This window comes from Mobula hypostoma, chromosome 11 (assembly GCF_963921235.1).
Source record: "Mobula hypostoma chromosome 11, sMobHyp1.1, whole genome shotgun sequence".
NCBI lineage: Eukaryota > Metazoa > Chordata > Chondrichthyes > Myliobatiformes > Myliobatidae > Mobula > Mobula hypostoma.
The window spans coordinates 67947531-67972728 of NC_086107.1; the positions used below are offsets into that span (position 1 = coordinate 67947531).

Consider the following 25198-nt stretch of genomic DNA (forward strand, 5'->3'; position numbering starts at 1 on the left):
AGTTGCAATTCTGGATTCATTTTTGGGGATGTGGCTAAGCAGATGAAGAAGTACAAATGGGAGAATACATTTGTGGTAACACACATCAAAGTTGCTGGTGAACGCAGCAGGCCAGGCAGCATCTATAGGAAGAGGTACAGTCGACGTTTCAGGCCGAGACCCTTCGTCAGGACTAACTGAAGGAAGAGTGAGTAAGGGATTTGAAAGCTGGAGGGGGAGGGGGAGATCCAAAATGATAGGAGAAGACAGGAGGGGGAGGGATAGAGCCGAGAGCTGGACAGGTGATAGGCAAAAGGGGATACGAGAGGATCATGGGACAGGAGGTCCGGGAAGAAAGACATCCTATAGATGCTGCCTGGCCTGCTGCGTTCACCAGCAACTTTGATGTGTGTTGCTTGAATTTCCAGCATCTGCAGAATTCCTGTTGAATACATTTGTGGTAGCTGTTATGTTTTGTAACTCTAGAAACTAATTGGAAGAAAACCTCAGGAGCCGGGGATAACTTCTGTGCATATGGTTTTTATTTTAGTGAGACGCGCACGTATGACGTGGTGATGTAATGATGTACGCTATTCATGTACTTTTACATATAACTCCATGAGGATTTATGTAAATAACGAAGAATGCTTAATCAAACAATATAGATTATTTAGAATATTACTGAAATATTAAATACACAACACTCCTCCCTGCTTTGCTCTAAATTCCAACTCAATATTGAATGCATCTCAACTTACATATATCAAATTAAACCATATAATTATGGTGGTGGGGTGGAGATATGTCTCTACCAAAGGAGGTGTAAGACACTCCTTCCCTCTGCTAGCCTGCAGGTCTCCCTTGGGCAAGGTGTAGTACCTGCTTCTCCCCCAGTCCGGGTCACATGAAGCCATGGCAGCAGGTGGTGGAGAGGCATACGAGCAGCTGCTACATACCACAAGTCCTGGTTATGTGACCACTGACACCAGGCAGACAATCTCTGAAGAGTACTGATAATGGCTGGGGTCACCCGTCTTGTAAAGACACTGCCCAGAAGAAGGCAATGGCAAACCGCTTAAGTAGAAACATTTGCCAAGAACAGTTATGGTCATAGAAAGACCATGATCGCCTACATCATATGACACGACACATAACGAATGAACAAACGAACTATATAATACAACTAATATATAGACATCCACAGCATAGTAAATTCTAACTTGTCCCATTCAGGCCTAAAGACTTAATTGCTGTGGCAGATTTTTTACTCTTGTGGGATAACATCTTTCTTGACAAAGGGAGTCACACTGCAGGAGAGTTTTGTGGCTGTGAAACAATCTCAGGTTCTGGCACCTCCTCTGTGCTGGTTGTAGGAGTTGAGTCTGGACCTGCAGGACACCTTTCTTCTTTAACAATAGACTCTGCTTTCTTGAACTGATCAAGGTACTATTTCCAGTTGACATCAGACACAATCCATGATGTGTAGGACAGTGGTCCAGTTCTATCCTTAATCTTTTCAAGTATTCACTTTTGATCACCTTTGTAGTCTCTCACCTGTACTGCTTGTCCAGGAGTGAAACATCTAACTTTGTTGTTTGAGGAAACCTCAATTTGTCTCAGCTGTTTGTCCTGCATAATCCTTCTGAGACTGGGTTTGAGGAGGTCCAAGCGTGAGCACAAGGGATGACCCAGGAGCAGCATAGCTGATGAGTTGTTGGTTATGGAGTGTGCTGCACTGTGATCTGCTATGATCAGATTGGTGAGCTTCTGATTCAGTGTCAGTGTAGTGTGTTCTGCTAACATTGCTCACAGTACATACTTTAGACTCTAGACAAGCTTTTCTGCCAAGCCATTTGCAGCTGGCTGGTACGGTGCAGATGTACTATGTCTTATTCCGTTTATTTTCAGGAATGATTGAAGCTGTGATTCATTGTCACTGACTAAGTGTCTGGAACACCAGTCCTTGGGAAAGGGCTGCTCAACACATTAACAGCGGAGAATATTGCGAACACTTCTGGCCATTTTGTAGCTGCGTCCACTACTTCCAAGAAATTTGTGCCCATGAATGGTCCAGCAAAATCTCTGCCAGGGAAATGTAGGGTATTCCCAGGGGTGGAGACGCACTGTGCTCAGCATCTTGTGAACATGTTGGCATCCTGAACAGTGCATGGCAAGCTGCTCAGTCTGTTTATCCATCCCAGTCCACCAGACAAAGCTTTCAGCCAATGCTTTCATTTTGACCACGGCTAGATGACCAGCATGTAGTTCACCTAACACTTTAGCTCTCAGCTTGGCTGCTACAACAACTCCTAATCCCCACATAAGGTAACCTCCATCAAGGGCAAATTCATCCCAGTGCTGGTAAAAATGGGGGAGGGGAACTGAAATTTCTACACCACATTTTTGGTTGACATGTGGACCCGAGACAGTGTAGCGTCTTTTCTGGTTTCCCTTTGGATTACCTCTGCTATAATAGGGTGACTTTCAATTCGCGTTAAGGAAAATACTTCACAAAGAGTGTCCTTTTTCATAAATTTTTCAGGTATTTCATTTTCCAAAGGTGAATAGGGCAATCTATCAGCATTTCCATGAATAGCTGTCCTTTTGAATTCAATCGTGTAATTGTGTCCTCCAAGAAACAAAGTCTATCATTGGAACAACCTTCCGTGGATTGGAAATGGACACCAGGGGTTGATGATCAGTAAATGAGGGTAAATTCTTTCCCATTCAAGTACTGATTAAAACATACTAGTTTCACCCCAAACCAGACTCTCTGTCAATCTGTGCGTAACTTTTCTCTGCAGCAGTAAAGGAATGTGATGCAATGTTGACATTCACTTCCTTCACATGTGACATGACTGTACCTATACTATAAGGTGAGGCATCACAGGCAAGCTTCACTGGACAATGTGGATCATAATGTGTGAGTACAGTGTCTGACATCACCACTTCCTTTACCTTTTGGAAAGCCACCTCAAACTGCTTTGTCCATGGCCATTTCTTCTCGATCCATAGTAATGAGTTCAAGGGGTGGAGCACAGTAGCCAAGTTTGGCAGCAATCTGTAGTTGTAATTGACAAATCCTAAAAAGGACCATAACTGTGACATGTCCTTTGGTCTTGGGGTTTTCACCACTGCTTGAATTTTCTCAGTACTCTCGTGTAATTCTTGCGTGTCAATGGTGTGACCTCAATAAGTGATGTTTGCTTCAAAAAACTGACACTTGTTACATTGTGCTCTGAGCCCATAAACTTCTAATATTTTGAACACTGTCTTGAGACCTTGGAGATGTTTCTTGTCATTGTTACCGGTAATAATGCTGTCATCCAAGTTACTCTGAGTGCCCGGGCAGTCTTGCAGCACCTGGTCCATAGATTTCTGCCAGAGTGCAGGTGCAGGTGCTACTGCAAAAATAAGACTTTTATAGCAATAAAGTCCTCTGTGAGCACATATGGTGAGAAACACTTTGGACTCCTCTTCCATCTCCATCTGCAGGTAGGCATTATCTAACTCCACTTTGGAGAGTGTTTCCCTTCAGAAAGGTTTGCAAAGATGTCCTCTATCCTGGGCAGAGGATATTGATCTACTTTTACTACAGGGTTGACAGTGACCTTAAAATCACCACAGATCCTGACAGACCCATTCTTCTTGGCTACTAGGACCATTGTTGTTTCCCATGGGCTCACGGAAAGAACTCGTTCGTCCTTTATTGGACCCAGCTCACTGGCTACTTTATCAAGATGGTATAAGGAACTGGACAGACTTTGTAAAATTTGGATGTGACATTTCACTTAACATTATTTTACCCTAACTGTGTTTGAGTTGTCCAGTGCCTTTCTGAGTTCATTTTCAGTTGACTCTCTTGCAGGGGACGTGGCATGAAAATGGTGGATGGATCTCCAATCAAATTGTAGTTGTCTCAGACAACTAGCCCTCCTGTTTTTTACAACATTCAAGCCCAACTTGGCTTTTTGGTTGTTGTATTTCACTGTTATGAATGTCATTCCCACAGGAGTTGTCTTTCCTCCAGTATAAGTCTTAGTTGGATATCTGCAGGCTTCAGTTCAGTATCTTTGAAATGCCGCTCAGATTCATTTTGTGGAATAACTGAAACAGCCACTTCCATTTTAATTAATTTGTCATTCACTTCTGGTGTAAGCAATATTGCTTGTCCATTGCTAGTTTTCACATTGTAAATCTTAGGGATACACAGTGCTTTGTCATTCTCGTCATTATCAGATTTTTCATCAACAGATTGCAGGTTAGTTCTCTTTGCGAAATTGTAACTTGATTTTTTAAATCTTTTTCTTTCCCTGTGCAGTCCATTTATTTCTGTTTGCCCAGCATGCTGTTTGTATGTGTCCTTCTTTGTGTATTTCCTGCAACTATCACCTTTAAACCTTCATTGGTCTGATGTATGTGAGCCCCTGCCACAACGGTAACAACAGTTTGTTCAGACAGGCATGTTTTTATTTAGATGTTGCAATTTTGTTCACACTCACTTTCATTCCTGACTGCAACTCAATTGTGTCTCTGTCTTCTGTTTCCATTGACACAGCGATTTTTCAATTGCTCTTTTAAATATGAGTTGTACTTCAGTTAGGAGCTGTGTTTGAAGCTTTCTTCTAAAATTCCACAAATGAAACAATCTCTCAGTGGATCATTAAGCTCATTACTGAACTCGCAATGCTCAGACAATTTCTTCAATTCAGCCACATAAGCTAAAATGAACTCCACTGCCTTTGATTTCACTTATGAAACATAAAGCAATTTGCAGTCAACAATGGGTTCGGTTCTAAATGTTCCTGCATTACTTTCATAATATCAGCAAAGCACATTTCAGCTGGTTTGGCTGGAGCAGTCAAATTTCTAAGCAAAATGTGTGTTTTTCACCAACTGCACTAAGCAAAACTGGTGCTCATTTCTCATTGGCTATTTAATTTGCTTTATAATACTGCTCAATTTGTTCAGTATACAGGATCCAGTTATCTGTTGTAAAATTGAACGCATCTATCTTTCCGATGTAGCCAGCCATTTCTAATATTTTTTATTTGTTATTATTATACTCACCTCACTGTTTATGAACCCATGAATTTTGCCCATTCTCTAACTTTTTTTTTAAACTTGTATGTTTCTGTCCCTTCCCAAAGAACCACATGCTGCGCTTCAACAGGTAGGTAGTCATCTTGGGTTCATTTTAAAACTTACTCATCTCCACTATTATGCTTTGTAACTCCAGAAACAAATTCAAAGAAAAACATAGAAGCCAGCAATAGCACCTGTCCGTTAGGTTTTTACTTTAGTGAGGCGCACATATATGACATGGTGGCATAATGACATAGGACATTCACATACTTTTATATATAACCAGTAATGAATTATGTAAAATATTACTGAAATATTGAATACACCACAGTAGTGATCATAATTCAATTAGAGTTAGCATATTTTAGAAGACAATTTTACTGCGCTGAGGAAGTTGTACAGTTGGAGTGGAAACAGCTGCTTGATCATAGGTCAGTCTCAGAACAATTAGAGACATTCTAGGGGAAGATTTAAGATGTTCACACAAAGAGCATAGCTAGAGCCATCAGATCCCAAGCTCCCTTGACGGTAGATTGGGATAAAAATAGGAAATTGATTTAATACTCAGTCAGGGATATAACGGACAGTGTAATTTTAAAAGTTCCTGTGCCTTAAAGACCAAACCTTCCTATGATACACTCAGTTGGCCACTTTATTAGGCGTCATTAATGCAAGTACATCATCAGCCAATCATTTGGCAGCAACTCAATGCAAAAAAGTATGCAAACATTGTCAAGAGGGTCAGTTGTTGTTCAGACCAAACATCAGAATGGGGAAGAAATGTGATTGAAGTGATTTTGACCGTGGAATGGTTGTTGGTGCCAGACAGGGTGGTTTGAGTATTTCAGAAACTGCTGGGAGTTTTACACACAACAGTCTCTAGAGTTTAAAGAAAATGGTGTTTAAAAACAAAATAAAATTGTGAGCAGCAGCTTTGTAGGCAAAAACACCGTGTTAATGAGAAACGCAAACATGAGGAAATCGACCCGAAACGTCAACTGTACTTCTTCCTTTAGATGCTGCCTGGCCTGTTGCATTCCACCAGTGTTTTGTGTGTGTTGCTTGCTAATGAGAGACATCAGAGAAGAATGACCAGAATGGTTCAAGCTGAATTTTTTTAATAAAGCTGACACATAACTCAAATAATCGTGTGTTACAAAAACAGTGTGCAGAAGAACATCTCTGAACACATAACACATCAAACCTTGAAGTGCATGGTCTACAGCAGCAGAAGACCACAAACATACATTCAGTGGCCACTTTGTTAGGTATATTAAGTATATAATAAAGTGGGCCCTGTGTAGAAGTTACTGGACACGTGCCCTGCAGACATGGCAGGAAAGTGACTAATGTGGATTCTTGTTCACCAAATAGTACGTTCAGACTTCTTTCCTGGTGATTTCACTGTGTATGCTGTTTGTCTTTTCATTCTATGATCTTATAGTGTTTAAGCTAGATAGCAGAGTCTAGAGTTGGTTCTGATGAAGGACAATCTATTATATTTCAAATGCATTCTTTCATGATCAACACTTTCCTGTTTCTCCTGTACATATACCAGACAAGGCATCAATTTACCTAAAATCTGGAACTGAAAACTGATGTTGCATCTAACACTTAAAATATTTTGACAAGGTGTAATCTGAACTATGATTATGAAAGCAAACATCGACACCTGTCTCTGCAAGCAGCCAAACTGCTACACCTACTCATTCATCTCCCATTATGGCCTCCGGGTGGAGGAGCAACACTTTATATTCCATCTGGGTAGCCTCAAACCTTATGGCATCGATATCAATTTCTCCTGGTAAAAAAAGATTCCTTTCCCCTCCCATCTTCTTCTATTTCCCACTCTGCATCTTAACTCTTCTCACCTGCCTATAGCCTCTCCCTGGGCCCCCTCCTTCTTCCCTTTTCTTCCCTATCTGCTCTAGTATCAGATACCTTCCTCTTCAGCCCTTTATCTTTCCCACCCACCTGGCTTCTCCTATCATCTTCTAACTATCCTCTTTCTCTTTATTCTGGCATCTTCCCCCTGCCTTTCTAGTCCTTGTCTGGGCCTGAAATGTCAACTGCTTATTCATTTCCATAGAAACTGCCTGACCTGCTGAGTTCCTCCACCATTTTGTGTGTGTTGCTTTGGATTTCCAGCATCTGCAGAATATCTCATGTTTAAACTATAGACAAGAGCTGGTAAGTTTCTTAATCTCCAAATTCTGCAGAGCTCCAATCCACAAGAGGTGTTATGAATGCTTATTAACATTCTGTCTTCAGAATTTAAAGCTAGTAGCTTTTGTAAATTAATGTTTGCCCTTATCGCAGCTTCAAGAATCATCTCAAAACTTGCATTAAATGCTGATATTTAAAAGCCCATCCAAAAAAGATATAGAGAGTGTATTCACAATATACTTAAAATATTCTAAGTAAGAGTAATTTCTGTTTTGTTGCTTACTGTTTTCTGATCATTCTCAAACACTTCACGAGCTTCCTCATAGTCGCAATATTCTGAAATACATTCTCTTTCCAAATTTCCTGACTTTGTCTCTTCAAAAAAATGGTTGGCTCGTCGAGCTCTTTTCAACATGGAGAACGCATCCTCTTCTTCAAGGAACACTGCAAAGGGAAGGTTAACAATACACAAGGAGACAAGTAAATGATGTGTAGATCATCGCATTGGTTACAGGCAGCAGTACATTCACTTGTCACTTGTTGTTCAAACATATCTCAGAATCACTCCCCATTGCCCACACCGGCTTTGCTGAGGGCTGGAAAACTGTGTGTGTGACCTGCCCCCTGGGCGTCCTCAACTCATTTGGTTTTCCAGTGAGTAACTGAGGCCCAAACTACTTAGGTTAATGTAGTTAGAAACAGATGTCTTATTTAAGGATAAAACTGGATTTACCTTAACATTTCCTTCATTTCTATAGTGATTGTACTCGAGGAGTATTTTATTGGTTCAAAACTTCTGCACTTTTCTGAGGTTGTAGCATGCCACATAAATCAAGACCATTTTAGTTTCTTCCTTATAAGGAACATTTGGTCAGTTGTTATGAAGGAGTAAGCCACGTTTCAAAGTAAACATTGCTACTGTGTTCAAAGCCAAGGTTACAGTGACCACAGCTACATTCACCTAGGATGAACAGCCAAAATACTATTCCCCTCATTTGTTCTTCCAATATCCAGATAACATTTGGATTCTCAATGGTTGCATTTTAAATCAACAACATATTTTAAATTATTCTTCAATTATCTGATTTCACTACATTTACAATTTTGGATTCTAAATCTCTAAACAACTAATAGACCCAGTTTGCTGAAGAAGCCAAAATATTTATTTGAAAATGGCTATCAATACGTTCTCTACTTTAAGAATATCATGTAAAATTGAAAGCACACAATCACTTGAGAACTGCTTGGAGAATGACATGCAAAGTCAATGCCAACCATTACCAGAGTAGAATCAGTACTCTCACAGCTATATCTCTTCCCAGTCTGTTACTTGTGAAAACACCATCCTCTTCTCTCAATTCCTCCGTTTCTACTGCACAAGCTCGCAGGATGACACTTTTCATTCTAGAACGAAGGAGATGTCCTCCTTCCTCGAATAAACAGGCTTCCCTTCCTCCACCATCAACGCTGCCCTCAACTGCATCTCTTCCATTTCACACACATCTGCTCTTACCTCATCTTCCCGTCACCCTACCAGGGATAGGGTTCCTCTTGTCCTCACCTACCATCCCACCAGCCTCTGCCTCCAGCGCATAATTCTCTGGAGCTTCCGCCATTTCCAATGGGATCCCACCACCAAGCACATCTCCCCCCCACCCCCGCCGCCCACACTTTCTGCTTTCCGCAGGGATCGCTCCCTATGCAACTCCCTTGTCCTTCCATCCCACCCCACTGATCTCCCTCCTGGCACTTATCCTTGCAAGCAGAACAAGTATTCCACCTGCCCCTACACTTCCTCCCTCACTACCATTCAGGGCCCTGAACAGTTCTTCCAAGTGAGGCGACACTTCACCTGTGGGCCTGTTGGGATCATTTACCTTGTCTGGTGATCCCAGTGTGGCCTCTTGTATGTCGGTGAGACCCAACGTAGATTCAGAGAGTGCTTCTCCAAGCTCCTACGCTCTGTCCACCAGCAGAAGCGCGATCTCCCAGTGTCCACCCCTTCTATTTTCATTTCCCATTCCTATTCCGACATGTCAGTCCATTGCCTCCTCTACTGTTGCAATGAGGCCACACTCAGGTTGGAGGAACAACACATTATATTCCATCTGGGTAGCCTCCAACCTGATGGCATGAACATCGCTTTCTCAAACTTCCAGTAATGGCCCCCTCCCCTTTCAGCATTCCCTATCCCCTTTTCACTCTCTCACCTTATCTCCTTGCCTGTCCATCGCCTCCCTCTGGTGTTCCTCTCCCTTTTCTTTCTTCCATAACCTTCTGTCCTCTCCTATCAGACTCCCCCTTCTCCAGCCCTGTATCTCTTTCACCAATCAATTTCCCAGCTCTTCATCCTCCCCCTCCCGGTTTCACTTATCACCTTGTATTTCTCTCTCCTCTCCCTCAACTTTTAAATCTACTCCTCATCTTTTTTTTCTCCAGTCCTGACAAAAGGTCTCAGTCCGAAATGTTGACTGTACTTTTTTCCATAGATGCTGCCTGGCCTGCTGAGTTCTTCCAGCATTTTGTGTGTGTTGCTTGGATTTCTAGTGTCTACAGATTTTCTCGTTTACTGTTTACACTTTGCTGCTCCAATATTAGTTTATAGAAAAGTATTGTGAAGTGTGAGTATTATATTTTACATGTAAGCTTAATAAAAAAACTTCCCAAGTGAAGTTCATCAGAAGAGGTTTACGAGGATGCTGCCTGGATTGGAGGGCATATGCTATAAAGGATGGCTAGATAAACTAGCGCTGTTTTCTCTAGAGTGATGGAGGTTGAAGGGAAATATTTACAGTGCCTTGTAAAAGAATTCAGCAGCCCCACCCCCCACCCCCACGCCACATGCCGGTGATAATAAACCTGATTCTGACTCTGATTCTGAGAAGCCTCTACTAGCTTTGCACAATGTGACGAGCAAGATTTGCCCCTTTCTCCCTGCCAAATTGCTCAAGCTGTGCCAGATTAGTTGGGGTGTGGCAGTGGACAGCAAACTTGAGGTCTTGCCTGAGATAACCACTTTGGTTATCAGGCAGTGTACTTTGGCTCATTGTCCTGCTGAAGGATAGACTGCCCAGTTTAAGCTTTCGGGCAGAGGCTACCAGGATCTCTCTGTATTTAGCAACATTCATCTCCCCATCAATCTTGACCAGATTTCCAGCCCCTGCTGCTGAAAATCTAGGGATGCTAGGGATGGTGTTAACTGACTGATGCACAGAATTAGATTTACACCACATGTATCGCTTAGTCTTGAGGCCAAGAAATTCCACTATAGGCTTACCTGCCCACAAGACCTTCTTCCACATCTTTACAGTATATTCTAAGTGACGCTTTGCAAAGTCTTTGAACACAAGGACAAGGATATGCTTTTTTTTAAGCCAGAGCTTCTTCCTTGCCACTCTTCCATAAGTAACCTTTTTGTGGAAGGCCTTAGAGACTGTAGAACCATGAACTTTATCTCCAGTTGCAGCCACTGACTTCTGCAACTCACTCAAAAAATGACCATTGGTGTCACAGAAGCTTCTCCTACAAATGTCATTTTTCTCCGGCAAAAATGTTTAGAGGGGCAGCCTGACCTAACCTGTGTGGCTGTGGTTTCATATTTTTTCCATTTTTTCATGATGGACTGCACTGAGCTCTGAGGTATGTTCAGTGCCTTTGAGATGGTCTTGTACCTTTCCCCAGATTTGTGCTTCTCTGTTATCATTTCCCTGACGTGCCTTGAATGCTCTTTTGGCTTAATTTTGATTTAGCCTGTTAAAAATCTACCATACAGTTAGACCTTACAGAGAGAGAGAATATTTATTCAGGTGATCCTCCAATTTTCTACATCAACAAATTGGATGAATTGGTAAGGAATACTGTACATTGCACCTGAGGAAAGTTAGCGTAGTAATTGCAAAAAGGGTGAATACTTTTTCAGACTCCTAATATTGGTTTTTAATTTTTATAAATTGTTGACAGTTTTTGGAATTTTTCTTTTGATTTGACATAATGCACAATGTTTTGTAGATTAGCTCAAAAAACCTTATTTCAACATATTTTAAATTTAGAAAATGAGACAGTAAATGTGAACAACACACACGAAATGCTGGAGGAACTCAGGTGGTCAGGCAGTATCTAGGAAGAGTACAGTCTTCAGCAGTAAAATGTGAAAATAGTTGTGGGGGCTGAATACATTTTCAAGGTACCGTATAAGGTTATGAGAGGCGTAGAGAGGGTAGACATGTAGACATGTCTACAGCTGGAGGGCATATATTTAAGATGGGAGATGGTAAATTCAAATGAGTTGTGTGGAGCGGTTGTTTTACACAGAGAGTAATGGATGCCTGGAATGTGCTGCTTGGCAAATATGATAGCGGTACTTAAGAAGCTTTTAGATAAGTACTTGAATACGCAGAGAATGGAGGAACTCGGATCTTCTCTAAGCAGAAGGATAAATTTCATTAGGCATTTAATTACTAGTTTATTAGTTCAGCACAACGTCAAAAAACTGAAGAACCTGTCCCTATTCTGTACTGTTTGTTCTATGTTCTATAACAATGATATTCCTCAATTGATCCAAAGATTCACAGAAAGAACACAAAGCCTCAATTATGGATAACAACAACATGTGTGAACTGTAAGAGTCCATCTTTTATTGAATAATCCTCCACATATTATTAAATGATGCCTTTGCAAATACAACTGCTTATTGATTGCCAGCACATGGAGTCTTAATGCCCCAAGGTTCCATATTTCTTTTCTTGTTTTGAAAAATGCATACAATGGTGAAAAAGGTTAAAAGTCAATTTCACACAAAAAAAATGACCAAGCCAACAACTGTTTATTGGGGATGGATCCTCTTTTAATCATCATCATCCAAAAGAGATTATTTTGCTCTTAAGAATTATGATTTACCGATTTGATTTCTTGCTTGTTGAGAATGATGCAACTTCAGTTGCAGTGGAACATTATGTCAAGGTTTGCCCTTATCTGTTCCGGCTGGTACAGCACATCTTGCTCCAACACATATTTATCTGCACATCACTGTCTATTACTCAATCAAAGTCTTATTATGGCCTGAATGATCTTCAGACATGATGATTGTCATCCAGGAAAACCATAAATCAGACTGGTTTGGCGTCAGCAATGATATACCAGAACAACCAGGTACATCATGCGGTGCCTTGCATAACAATCAATTGGTAAATTGGTTCAGTATTGTCACCTGTAGCAAGGGAGAGTGAAAAACTTTCTTTTATATGTCATCCATTGAGACAATTTCATCACATCAGTACATTGGGGTAGTATAAAGGAAAAACAATAACAGAATGCAGAATAAAGTGTTACACAGAGAGTGCAGTGCAGGGCCATAAAGATGTGGATTTTGAGGTCAAGAGTCCATCTTATCTTACTAAGGACTGTTCAGTAGCCTTATAACAGCAAAATAGAAGCAGACCTTGATCCTGGAAGTCTCTGCTTTCAGGCTTTTGAATCTTCTGCTTGATGGGAGGGGCAGAGGTCGATGGGGTCTTTGATTATGCTCTCTGCTTTACTGAAGCAACAAGTAGAAGAGAGGTTGGTTTCCATGAGGTGCTGAACCGTGTCCACAACTTTCTGAAATTCTTATCAGTCTTGAACAGAGTAGTTGTCATATTAAGACATGGTCTATCTGGATGGGATGCTTTCTGTGATGCATCTATAAAAAATTGTGAGGATCAAAGGGAAACATGCCAAAATTATTTAGCCTCACAAATTATTTAACTTCACAAGCTCTAGTATTATGTCTTTCCTTCTATTTCACCCATATTAAACACACAGAGTAGATCACCAACTTCACCAGATCCAAATTCTGACACATATGCCCGTTAGTAATGTCCAAGGGATATGGATGCAAAACCATTTGGTCACTTATTCCTATTATTCCTCTGATGTGACCAAACTACACTGATCCTACAAGATGATGCATCAGTGGCCAGCAACAAAAGCTTTGCTGGATCATAATGAATGAGAAGATTCAAACTCAGAAGAAAATGTTTCAACTCTTGGGCGTTTCTTGATTTCTTGCCCATCCATTCTGTCTTGTGATTTAACAAAGTCCAAACATGATGCAGGAATGTTTTCAGGAGCTATCTATTGTAACTAAAGAATCTTTGAAGATGGCAGCGTGACCCAGCACACAGCGGCCACTCCGGTGAGATCTCTGTTATCTGTCAAGTAGGGTGTCGTGCACAATCCTGATTTGATGGAGACAGATGTGAGAGCACGGAGGAACATCTGTGAAACTTCTGAAATGCCTGCTTCACTGCCGCTGCTACTGTGTGATCCAAAATCTCTGGAGGGGAAGGCCCCGAGTCCTCAGCTTTGCTTGTTGCTTGGCGACTGGGGCCAGGGTCGAAGCGCTCGGCAGAGATGGTGCTCGGTGCTCGGTGTCGGAGGGCTGGTCGGAGGCTCGAAGTTTTCGGACGGACTCGGAGTCGGCTGCGGTCGGGTGCTTCCAATGCATCGGCAAGTTTGGTGCGCTTGGAGTTCATGGCAGGGAGAGTTTCTCCCTTTTACCGTCTGTGTGAGATGATGGGGCAATCGGGATAAGACTTTCTTTTACCGTGCCCATGGTCTGCTCTTTATCAAATTACGATATTGCTTTGCACTGTTGTAACCATATGTTATAATTATGTGGTTTTGTCAGTTTTAGTCTTGGTTTGTCCTGTGTTTCTGTGATATCTCTCTGGAGGAACATTGTATCATTTTTTAATGCATGCATTTCTAAATGACAATAAATGAGGACTGAGTGTCCTCATAATCTAATCTAAATCCGAAGTAGGCATTTAACTCTGTCAAATTGATTGGATCTGATTCATTCACTACTGCTGAGACATTGCACTGCACTGAGTGGAGTCCTTCAGCATCCATCTGAAAACGATGAGAGACTGCTTCCGAGACAGCAGAGCTAGGCTTGTCTTTTTCCAACTGTATCTCGTTTAACAGCAAACCTTCTTGTTCCACCTTGTGTCCTCACTCTATCTTTCCTGCTACGTCCAGGAGACCTTTGCTGAAACTATCCATTATTCTCTGAAATATGTACAAACCTAATGCTATCCCAAATGATTGCTTGCATATTGAAAAATTCCAACATGAGCATCCAAAACTTCTTTAAACCTTTGCGCAACTTGATTTGCGGGTAAGTGTATAACATGTCATGGGTTGTGAAGATCTGCCTTCCACCTGGTTGAGCCAATGATTGTCTATTGATTGTTTTCTAACTATCTACATAGCTCCTAATGATGTTATCTGTCTTCGTTACAGAAATGATTGGAAGAACAGAATCAGAAAACTCAACCAATGGCTGCTTCTTGTTATTTCTTCAGCTTTTCCCCAATATTTTTCTTCTCACTGTAAGATAAAGGTTATGTGTTGAAGAATGAAGGTGTGCCATCTTCCTTCAGATTCATCTTGGCTTCCAACTCTAGAATTCTTTCACGTTCAATATGAAATTCTTGCTGGAACTTGTCGATTACAGCTAATACATAAGGTACATTTAATGCAGGGTTCCACAGCCTGGGTCCATGTACCCCTCAGTGAATGGCAAGAGCCCATGGCATTAAACAAAGGTTGGGAACTATCTGGACTATTCCTTTTCTGACCCCGTCTCTTGCAAAAATGCCATCCCCTTCTTGCCATTCCTCCGTCTCCGCCGCATCTGCTCTCAGGATGAGGCTTTTCATTCCAGGACGAAGGAGATGTCCCCCTTTTTTAAAGAAAGGGGCTTCCCTTCCTCCACCATCAATTCTGCTCTCAAACGTATCTCCCCAATTTCACGCGCATCTGCTCTCACTCCATCCTCCCGCCACCCCACTAGGAATAGGGTTCCCCTGGTCCTCACTTACCACCCCACCAGCCTCTGGGTCCAACATATTATTCTCCGTAACTTCCGCCACCTCCAACAGGATCCCACCACTAAGCACATCTTTCCCTCCCCCCCCCCACTTTCCACAGGGATCGCTCCCTATGCGACTCCCTTGTCCATTCGTCCCCCCCATCCCTCCCCCCTGATCTCCCTCCTGGCACTTATCCTTGTAAGTGGAACAAGTGCTACACATGCCCTTACACTTCCTCCCTTACCACCATTCAGGGCCCCAGACAGTCCTTCCAAGTGAGGGGACACTTCACCTGTGAGTCAGCTGGGGTGATATACTGCATCCGGAGCTCCTGATTTGGCCTTCTATATATTGGCGAGACCCGACGCAGACTGGGAGGTCATTTTGCTGAACACCTATGCTCTGTCCGCCAGAGAAAGCAGGATCTCCCAGTGGCCACACACTTTAATTCCATATCCCATTCCCATTCTGACATGTTTATCCATGGCTTCCTCTACTGTAAAGATGAAGCCACACTCCGGTTGGAGGAACAACACCTTATATTCTGTCTGGGTAGCCTCCAACCTGATGGCATGAACATTGACTTCTCAAACTTCCGCTAATGCCCCACCTCCCCCTCGTACCCCATCCGTTATTTATATACACGCATTCTTTCTCTCACTCTCCTTTTCCTCCCTCTGTCCCTCTGACTATACCCCTTGCCCATCCTCCGGGTTTTCCCCCCCTCCCCTTTTCCTTCTCCCTGGGCCTCCTGTCCGATGATCCTCTCATATCCCTTTTGACAATCACCTGTCCAGCTCTTGGCTCCATCCCTCCCCCTCCTGTCTTCTCCTATCATTTTGGATCTCCCCCTCCCCCTCCCACTTTCAAATCTCTTACTAGCTCTTCTTTCAGTTAGTCTTGAGGAAGGGTCTCGGCCTGAAACGTCGACTGTACCTCTTCCTAGAGATGCTACCTGGCCTGCTGCGTTCTTGATGTGTGTTGCAAAGGTTGGGAACCCCTGGTTTAATGAACGGTTGATGAAAGAAGAAATAACCTTGCTTCACTCTCACTGTTTCTCACAGTCACTTGGATTCTTTCCCAGATGTAAGTATGAAGGACTATGATTGATTCCTTGAGCTTCATAGCACCATCTGACTAAAACTGCTGAAATTCCTGTTCACACATCGCTAATAATGCAGCAATATTGCTGTTTTCATTGGCATTCCCTTTCCTTCTGACATACAGAAAGATTGACTACATTTCTAACAAGATAAATAGCCCAAACAATCCATCCAGGTCACCACTTTCTTCCCTTTAATACTAATGTTATTCTTTCTCTTTCTCTGCAACAGGCTTCACATTGCTTAATTACATTAGTTTTCAAGGTGGTTTGCTTTGCTTTCACATAAAGAATTGAGAGATGTCCTTTGACATCTCAATCATGGCAGACCTTTGTTCCTGTGTTCCTGTACTTATTAGCCCAATTTTGTATGCTGTCACAGGGTAACGTCTCCCTTTCAGATATTCTTCCTTTTCCAGAAAATTCATTAAAGCCCAACTATATATACTGGGTGTTCAATCAATGATGCAGCAATTCCCATGCTTTTGGCCATTGCCTGCTTGAAGTGGAATTTCTTCACACTCTTTGAGTACAAGATTTCTTGGATTCCACAATAAGATGACAGCACAGTAATGGAGCTAGTAGAGCTGCTTCTTCATATGTCCTACAGCCTTAGTTCAATCCATACCTCCGGTACTGCCTGGGTGGAGTTTGCATGTTATCCTTGCGACTGTGCGGGTTTTTTCCAGGTGTTCCAATTTCTTCTCAGATGCAAAAGATAAGTATGTTGGAAATTGAAATGGCCATTGTAAGTTGATCAAAGTGTATGAGTAAGCAGAAGGAATCTGGGGGAGGTGAGATGAATTAAAAAAGGATTGATGTAATTGGATGCCTTATGATCAGTGCAAACTTGGCATCATGACTCTATCTCCACAAAATCTATACTACAGTCTGCATTCACCAATGCATCTCAAATCTGCAACAAAGTCAGCAACCTTCTCATCAAATTTGTTAAACTTAAATAAAGAGACTCAGTGTGGGCACTCACATTTGTTCATACGCTTTAACCAACTCTACAAAGGCAGAAAACACCAAGACTATTGAAATATTAAAGATTAACTTATGCATCACATGCGCATTGAAATGTCAAAACATCAGGGTGAAATGCATCGTTTGCATCAAATCAAATGAGCAAGAGCTGTGCTGCGGGTACACCACGAGTGCCATCACACTTCCAGTTCCAACATAACATGCCCACAACTTAATAACCCGAACCCATACATCTTTGGAATGTGGGAGGAAACCGGAGCACCTGGAGGAAGCCGGCATGGTCATGGGAAAATGTAAAACTCCTCATAGCAGGAATCAACCCCTCAGCAGTGATTGCAGGTGCTGTAAGATGATTGCACTAATCATTGTGTCAGCTGACATTTGTGGAGGGAGAAACAGCGCTAATATGATGGGTCGATAATTCTTCACCTCACTCTGGCAGGATCTTGCAAATTTTCACCATCTTGTGCACCTTTGTGAAATGGACTCCTGTCCCTTCTGGAATGTTACTTCGAGACAAAGTGTTCATTCTTTCTACACATCTAGCCCAGAACTCAATCACACTATAACAAAAGGTTAAGATTAAAGTTTGGCCAACATACCTTGCACTGTAAAAGCCACTGAGGCCTACTTTGGGTTCTGTCTGGGGCAAAAGTTTTCACTTGTACACTGCAAAAATTCAACTCAGGGTCACCTTCATTGGCAAATGAGACAAGGTCACAAACCAAACCTCTCCACCCCTCCTAAGATCTCCTTGAAGGAAAGGCAAGCAAAACAAAACATCCTGCTTAGCTACTGGTTATCTCAACAGCTCAATTCATTTGCTCTAAGCACAAAGTGAAATAATGTAAAGTCTTGTTTTGTATTCAGATAAAACATGTGCAAATTCTGAATAGCCAACTGTTTATTCTGAAACTACTTAGTAGTTTAGGCAGCAGTTTTGCAGGGAAATACTGTAGTGTTCCTAGAAAATGAAAAAAATGTCATCACCAAAACATTACTTCTCTTTCCACAGATGCTCCTTGACTTGCTGCTCGCCTTTAGAATTCTCTGCATTTATTTCAGATTTCCATCATCTGTACTATTTTATATTTGGATTTTTCTTACTATAATTATTGAGTGGCCCCCAAATACAATTAGAGGTATGCCATTGTGAAATTGGATCTGGAATTGTCTGCTACAAAAAGCTCTGGATGTTTGGGAGATGAAGGAAAATGGAAACAAGAGTTGTAATTTTTTATTCACAATGAGATCGTGGTTGATCTGTAACCCCGACTTCTCCTACCTATTTTTCCAGTTCCTTTTGCTTATCAAAGAACATGGTAAATTGAATTATAAATTAAGTGCAGTGTGTAATGCCCCGGTTAAGATTTCTACTGCTTTGCTGCGAGATGTTTTTATTTTAGCAATTTCCTACAAAAGCAGTGTTTCCTGCTAGTAAGAGTGTTTTGGCTTCGGCTGAAGATAAGGAACCATGTTGTCCAACTTAGGAATGTTGTGTCAACCAATCAGGATTATCTTGGTATGTGTTGTAGCTTTCTGCCCAGTGGGACAGCATGGGACGTTATTGAGAGCTAGGCAGGATGAGATTTCTGTTGGACAGTAGTCTGGTTTTGGAGGGAGCAGCGGAGCAGGGCACGTGAAGATGCCACTGAATGCCATTGGAAGGAGAGCCCTTTTAAAGAAGTGCTTTGTGCAGATGAATGGCTCAAAGGAGGGAGTGCCAATACTCCTGAGTTAGCCAGTTCATTTGAAATGGTCTTCGAGGGAAGCTCAAACTCTACTGGTGTCTTTCATGCAGAACATGAGTGAAGTGATACACCCGATTACTTCAGAAATGAGCTCCAATGTTTATATGCACATTGGACTTGTTTAACTGTAATGGGCCCTTTTATCTTTCTTTTCTTTTCCTGTTAATAGTTTGATAAAGTTGGTAAATTGGTAAACATACTTTCTTTATTATTTTATGCTAATGTACGATATGTCATTTCTTGAGACCAATGATTGTGTATGTGGCTGTACTTACACAGCATTCACTACAGTCAATGTTTCTCCCCAGAACATTCCAACTTTCCTGTTTGGTTCAAACCCACATCATACCGACCTAAGATGTATATTGCTTTCGAAAGGTGGCCTTCTCTCCATTCAGTCACCTGGTTGCTAGCAGAGCTAGCTTACAAGGCAAGTTTGTATACAAGCCCAGTGAGAGGGTTACAAGTGAATGTCCTATCAGCAAAAGAGAGTTCTGAATGCCTTGCAATGCACCTGCTGGCATGAGTTTCAACTTCTATCATCCTTCACTTCTGAATTCACTTCTGGAAAATCCCAGTTGGATTATGCCTTTGGTTCCTTTTCAGTGGAAACAGCACCTACTGTTATGTTTTGTAACTTGAAAGCATTAACTAATTCAAAGGAAGATACAGGAGTCTGGGAATATGGGTCTAACTATGTGTTTAATTTAAGCAAGTCATCACATGTTAGTGTGATGACATATGCATTTCATGTGTTTATACATGTAACTCATAATGAATTATTTAAATATTTCATCTATATATACATACAAGATTGCTCAAATATTATTGTAATATTAAATACACAACACTCCTCCCAGTTTGGATATAAACTCCAACTCAATAGCGTATGCACCTCAACTATATACACTGTATATTATATAATATAACTGCTGTATAAGTACATCCAGACCTAAAGATTTAATCACTGTGGAGGCTTTCTGACTCTAGTGGGATAAAGTCTTTACTGACAAGGGGAGCACTCTGCTTGTCAGCAGAGACTTGTGGCTGTGAAACAACCTCTGGCTCTGGGGCTTCCTTCGTGGAGGTTGTAGGAGTTGACTCTGGGACTGCAGAAAGTGGTTCTGACAGTGATAGCCATCTTTCTTCTTCCTTCTTCTAGTTTGTGCATCTTGCTCTGGAAGGTGCATTTAGTTCACTGGAGTATTCTCTTATTAATCCTTATATTGCTTCCTTTATGATCTGATCTCTCCTTTTGGTTTCCTCACTGACAACATTATCTTCCATTTTCATATTTCCATTGACTCCATTCGTCCAGCTAGGCTTTGGTCTTTGCATCTATTTTTACAAGCTGCTTTTTTTATCTCCCCCTTGAAATTCATGCAATCACCTTAATGCACACAGAGTAGATTCTGGTTCTTTATATTCACGGAAGCCTGAATGTTTGCAACATTTTCAGAAGCTCCCTGAAATCTCTTCTAGCTTAAAACCAAGCCACATTTCACAAGTATTAACATATCAGAAGCTTTCTCAGATATGTTCCTTACAAAAACTGTTGTACTTAGACCACTGCTTTTGTCACTTTCACAATTTCTCTGAGTAGCATGGTCCTTCCTTGGTCCAATATGCTTTCCAGCTAGAGGCACAGAAGTTGGCACCAAAACCTACTTGTCCTCTGTTGGGTAACAGTTCATGGTGTTTGGTATGGAGACAGTTGGGGCATCGTCCAGTACCTTTCCTAATTTGCTTTCAGTTGGCTTTATTGTAGGGGATGTTGCATGCAAATTGTGACTGAATCTCTAATCAAACTGTAGTTGTCTCAGCCAATCACAGCCTCACAATGCTGGCCCTTCTGATGTTACCACATACAAGCTCAATGCAGCTTGTTGGTTGTTGTATTTCACTGTTATGAATATCTTTTCTCCAGTATAAGTTCTGAGTTGAATATCTGCAGCTATCAGTTCAGTATCTTTGAAATGCCATTCAAATTCATTTTGTGAAATGACTGAATTCCATTTTAATTAATTTGCTCTTCACTTCTGGTATAAGCTATATTGCTTGTCTATTGGTAGTTTTCACATTGTAAATCATAAGTCTACTCAGTCCTGTGTCTCATCATTATCAGATTTTTCATTAATAGCATGCAAGGTAGTACCTTTTTTGATACTACAACTTGCGTTTTTAGCTTTTTCTCTTTCTGAGTGGTCCAATTATTTTTGTTTGCCCAACATGTGTTCTACTTTGTTGCATTTCCTGCAAGTTTCGTTCTTAAACCTGCATTGGTGTGGTGTGGTGTATGTGAGCCTCTGCCACATCAGTAACACAATTTGTTTGGCCAGGCAGGCCTCCCGCTAGACGCTGCAATTACGTTCATGCTGACTTTCATTCCTGACTGCCACTCAATTGCATCTCTGTCTGCAGTTTCCATTGAACCAGCGATTTCAACTACTCTTAAATGTAAGCTGTGCTTCAGTTAGGAGCCGTTTCTGAATGCTTTCTTGTCAGATTCCACAAACTAAATGATCTCTCAGTGCATCATTAAGACCATTACTGAATTGATATTACTCAGAGAATCTCTTCAATTCAGCCACAGACATTGAAATGGATTCCCCTTCCCTTTAATTCGGTTTATGAAACTTAAAGTGTTCTGTAATCAACAATGGCTTTGGTTCTAAATGTTCCAGCATTACTTCCATAATATCAGCAAAGCTCATTTCGGCTGGATCAGTCAAACTTCAAAGCAATCTGTATGCCTTTAAACCCAATGCACTCAGCAAAATTGGTACTCGTTTGTCATTGGCTATTTCATTATCTTCAAAATATTGTTGAATTAGCTCAGTCTACATATTCCAGTTATCTTTTGTGTAATCAAATACATCAATTTTTCCAATGTAGCCAGCCATTTCTATTCTTTTTTTTATGATCTATTATGACCTGGTACTCACTCTTTATGAACTTGTGAATTGTTCTGTTTTCAGCCTTTTTTAAAATAAAAACTTGATCTTCTCTCTGTATGGGCTGGGCCGCCTTTTTTTAGCTCACTGTTCCTTGCTCCTTTTTTTTTGTTTTTGAACGTCTTGCTGTGCTTCAACAGGTCAGTGATGGGTTTGTCATCACCAATGTACACAAAATGCTGGTGGAACGCAGCAGGCCAGGCAGCATCCATAGGAAGCAGCACAGTCGACGTTTCAGGCCAAGACCCTTCGTCAGGACTAACTGAAAGAAGAGCTAGTAAGAGATTTGAAAGTGGGAGGGGGAGGGGGAGATTCGAAATGATAGGAGAAGACAGGAGGGGAGGGATGGAGCTAAGAGCTGGAAAGTTGATTGGCAAAAGGGATACAAGGCTGGAGAAGGGAGAGGATCATGGGGCAGGAGGCCTAGGGAGAAAGAAAGAGGGAGGGGAGCACCAGAGGAAGATGAAGAGCAGGCAAGGAGTTATTGTGAAGGAGGCAAAGAGAGGAAAAAAGGAAAACATAATAAACAAACAAACAAATAAATAAATAAGGGATGGGGTAAGAATGGTAGGAGGGGCATTAACTGAAACCCCATCCCATACTTATTTATTTATTTACTTGTTTGTTTATGTATTCCTTTTTTTTCCTCTCTCTGCCCCTCTCACAATAACTCTTTGCCTGCTCTCCATCTTCCTCAGGCACTCCCCTCCCTCTTTCTTTCTCCCTAGGCCTCCCATCCCATGATCCTCTCCCTTCTCCAGCCTTGTATCCCTTTTGCCAATCAACTTTCCAGCTCTTCGCTCTATCTCTCCCCCTCCTGTCTTCTCCTATCATTTTGGATCTCCCCCTCTCCCTCCCACTTTCAAATCTCTTAATATCTCTTTTTTCTGTTAGTCCTGACGAAGGGTCTCGGCTCGAAACGTCGACTGTACCTCTTCCTATAGATGCTGCCTGGCCTGCTGCGTTCCACAAGCATTTTGTGTGTGTGTTGCTTGAATTTCCAGCATCTGCGGATTTCCTCGTGTTTGCGTCATCACCAATGTTATGTTTTGTAACTTCAAAATATTAAACTATTTAAAAGACATGGGAATCTGAAATGTGTTTCGAACTACACGTTTAATTTAAGCAAGGCATGCAGTTATCACGTGATAGAGTGAGGGCATATGTAGTTCACGTATATATACATATAATGAATTACTTAAATAAACAAAAATGTTTCATCGACATATATATATAAAAGATTACTCAAACGTTACTGAATATATTAAATACGCAACACCTAGCTATTTACCTCATCAGTTCCCCTTAATATTTTGCACTTAAATCATCTTTTTAAATTCCTAATGTCCCTAATCACTCTTCATAATTTAACCCCCTCGCTGTTCCATACACCATCCTAGTTCTCCCTCTAGATCCAATGAAGTACAGAGCTCATAACTGTTCAAAATGTTCCGAGGGTATAGCCTAGCTGGGCTTATTATAGCTGTGGAAAAGCTTCAGACTATATAGTTCAATGCTTTAGTAGTCCCCACATACAAATTGGTGTTTTTAGTGGCCCCCATCCCCCAATTCTACCACTAGGAACAATTTACAGTGGTCAATTAATCTCTCAACCCCCATGTCTCTTGGAAGTGAGAAGAAACTGGAGTACCCAGAGAACCCGCTTAATGTCAAGGAGAACACGTAAGCTCCACACAGTCAGCTCCTGAGGTCAGGGCTGAACCCAGCTCACTGGAATTGTGAAGAAGCAACTCTACTCGTTGTGCCACCCTAGCAGAGACAACTTGAAGAAACTATAAACATTAATTTCAACCATCAACAGCTCTTACATGGACAAATGAAATGAATAATCATCAACAAAATCGGCGTACAACAAAACTAAATGGCTCTGGACTTTTCAGACAAACAGAAAGGAAACACCAGGAATCAGGAGAAATAAATGAACACACATGAGGGTACAATGCTAGTTTTTGATTCTGCCCAGTCCTCCTGCGAAGTACTCAAAGGAACAGACCCTTCAGGGTATTCCACCATTCAGCAAGTTGTCAGTGATCTGCACCTCATCTCCATTAAGCAATCCATATCCCAAGATATCCTTATCTAATGTCAATTGTCTCTGCCTCCTCTGTCTTTGGGGGACAGTGGGTAAAACTGTTGTTCAATTTCTTTCCTAAAAGACCGCATGTCCTGGAATCCTTATCCCTTTCTGTTTCTTCCATCATGCTGAACATAATTGAATCATTATTTAACCTTCCAAATATAGTGAAATACAAGCAATCCCAATCTTTCTGCATCATTTAGCTCTTTAAGCCCTCGTATATTTTGGTAAAGTTGCACTGTACTCTTTCAATTTCAGCATTTCTTTTCTGATGTTCAATTTATTGAGCTAAATCCAATGTTCCTGATGGGATTCCACGAAAACTCTTGTCCAACCGAAGCACAACTTTTCCCTCTTTTTGTTCCACTTTTCCTTTGTATTCCTTCTCTTTCCTCTCTTATACTAAGTCATCTGAAATTAACTTTTGTGTTTGGACCCTGAGTGCCTAAGTCACTGACAGTGGTCCCATTTAACACCTCTTATAACTATAAATTTGTACGAGCAAACAGCATACGTACCATTCTCAGACCGACAAAATTGGACAACAGTGAGGATTAAAATCTGTAAAACCAGAGAATCTCTGATTTGCCGCATTGTTATCAACTGCTGTTGGAAGACTAAAGCTAACAGAGAGGCTACAGAAATGTCTTAGTTAATAATACACCACATGTGTAGAGGGCAGCTTGCAAAACAGAGAGGTCATATTGCACAAGCACAGAAGCTGCTTTTTTTTTCTGAACTCTAGTCCAGGCACTAGAATGTTCTGTTTGGTAATCAGTAAATTACCCCTAAAAGTCAGGAGACAGGTAACTGGGTGACTGTCAGGAGAGGGAAGGGGAATAAACAGAAAGAGCAGAGCGCCCTTGTGGCCGTTCCCATCAACAATAAATATGCTGTTTTGGATACTGTTGGTGGGGACAACCTACCAGGGACAAGTTGTAGTGGTCGCGTCTCTGGCACCGACAGTGGACCCTCAGCTCAGAAAGGAAGGAGGGAAAAGAGGAGAGCAATAGTGATAGGGGATTTCATAGTTAGGGGGACAGATAGGAGGTTCTGTGGGAGAGATCAAGAATCCCGGATGGTCTGTTGCCTCCCTGGTGCCAGGGTCTGCGATATCTCAGATCGGTTTCTCGGTATTCTCAGGAGAGAGGGTGAACAGCCAGATGTCATGGTCCACGTGGGGACCAATGATATAGATCGGCGTAGGGATGAGGTCC

The 25198-nt window shown here is 41.6% G+C and overlaps 1 protein-coding gene across 1 annotated transcript in view; it reads right to left on the reverse strand.

The window, feature by feature from the left end:
- Positions 1 to 24638, reverse strand: part of f2 (coagulation factor II (thrombin)) — a 90242-nt gene extending 65604 nt beyond the window's left edge. Inside the window, exons 1-2 of the mRNA XM_063062222.1 lie at positions 24500 to 24638; positions 7514 to 7674 (exon numbers count right to left, since the gene is read on the reverse strand). Of these exons, the coding sequence (XP_062918292.1) occupies positions 7514 to 7674; positions 24500 to 24575 (237 nt within the window). The 5' untranslated portion in view covers positions 24576 to 24638. The remainder of the gene's footprint in view (positions 1 to 7513; positions 7675 to 24499) is intronic.
- Between the last annotated feature and the right edge of the window lie 560 nt (positions 24639 to 25198).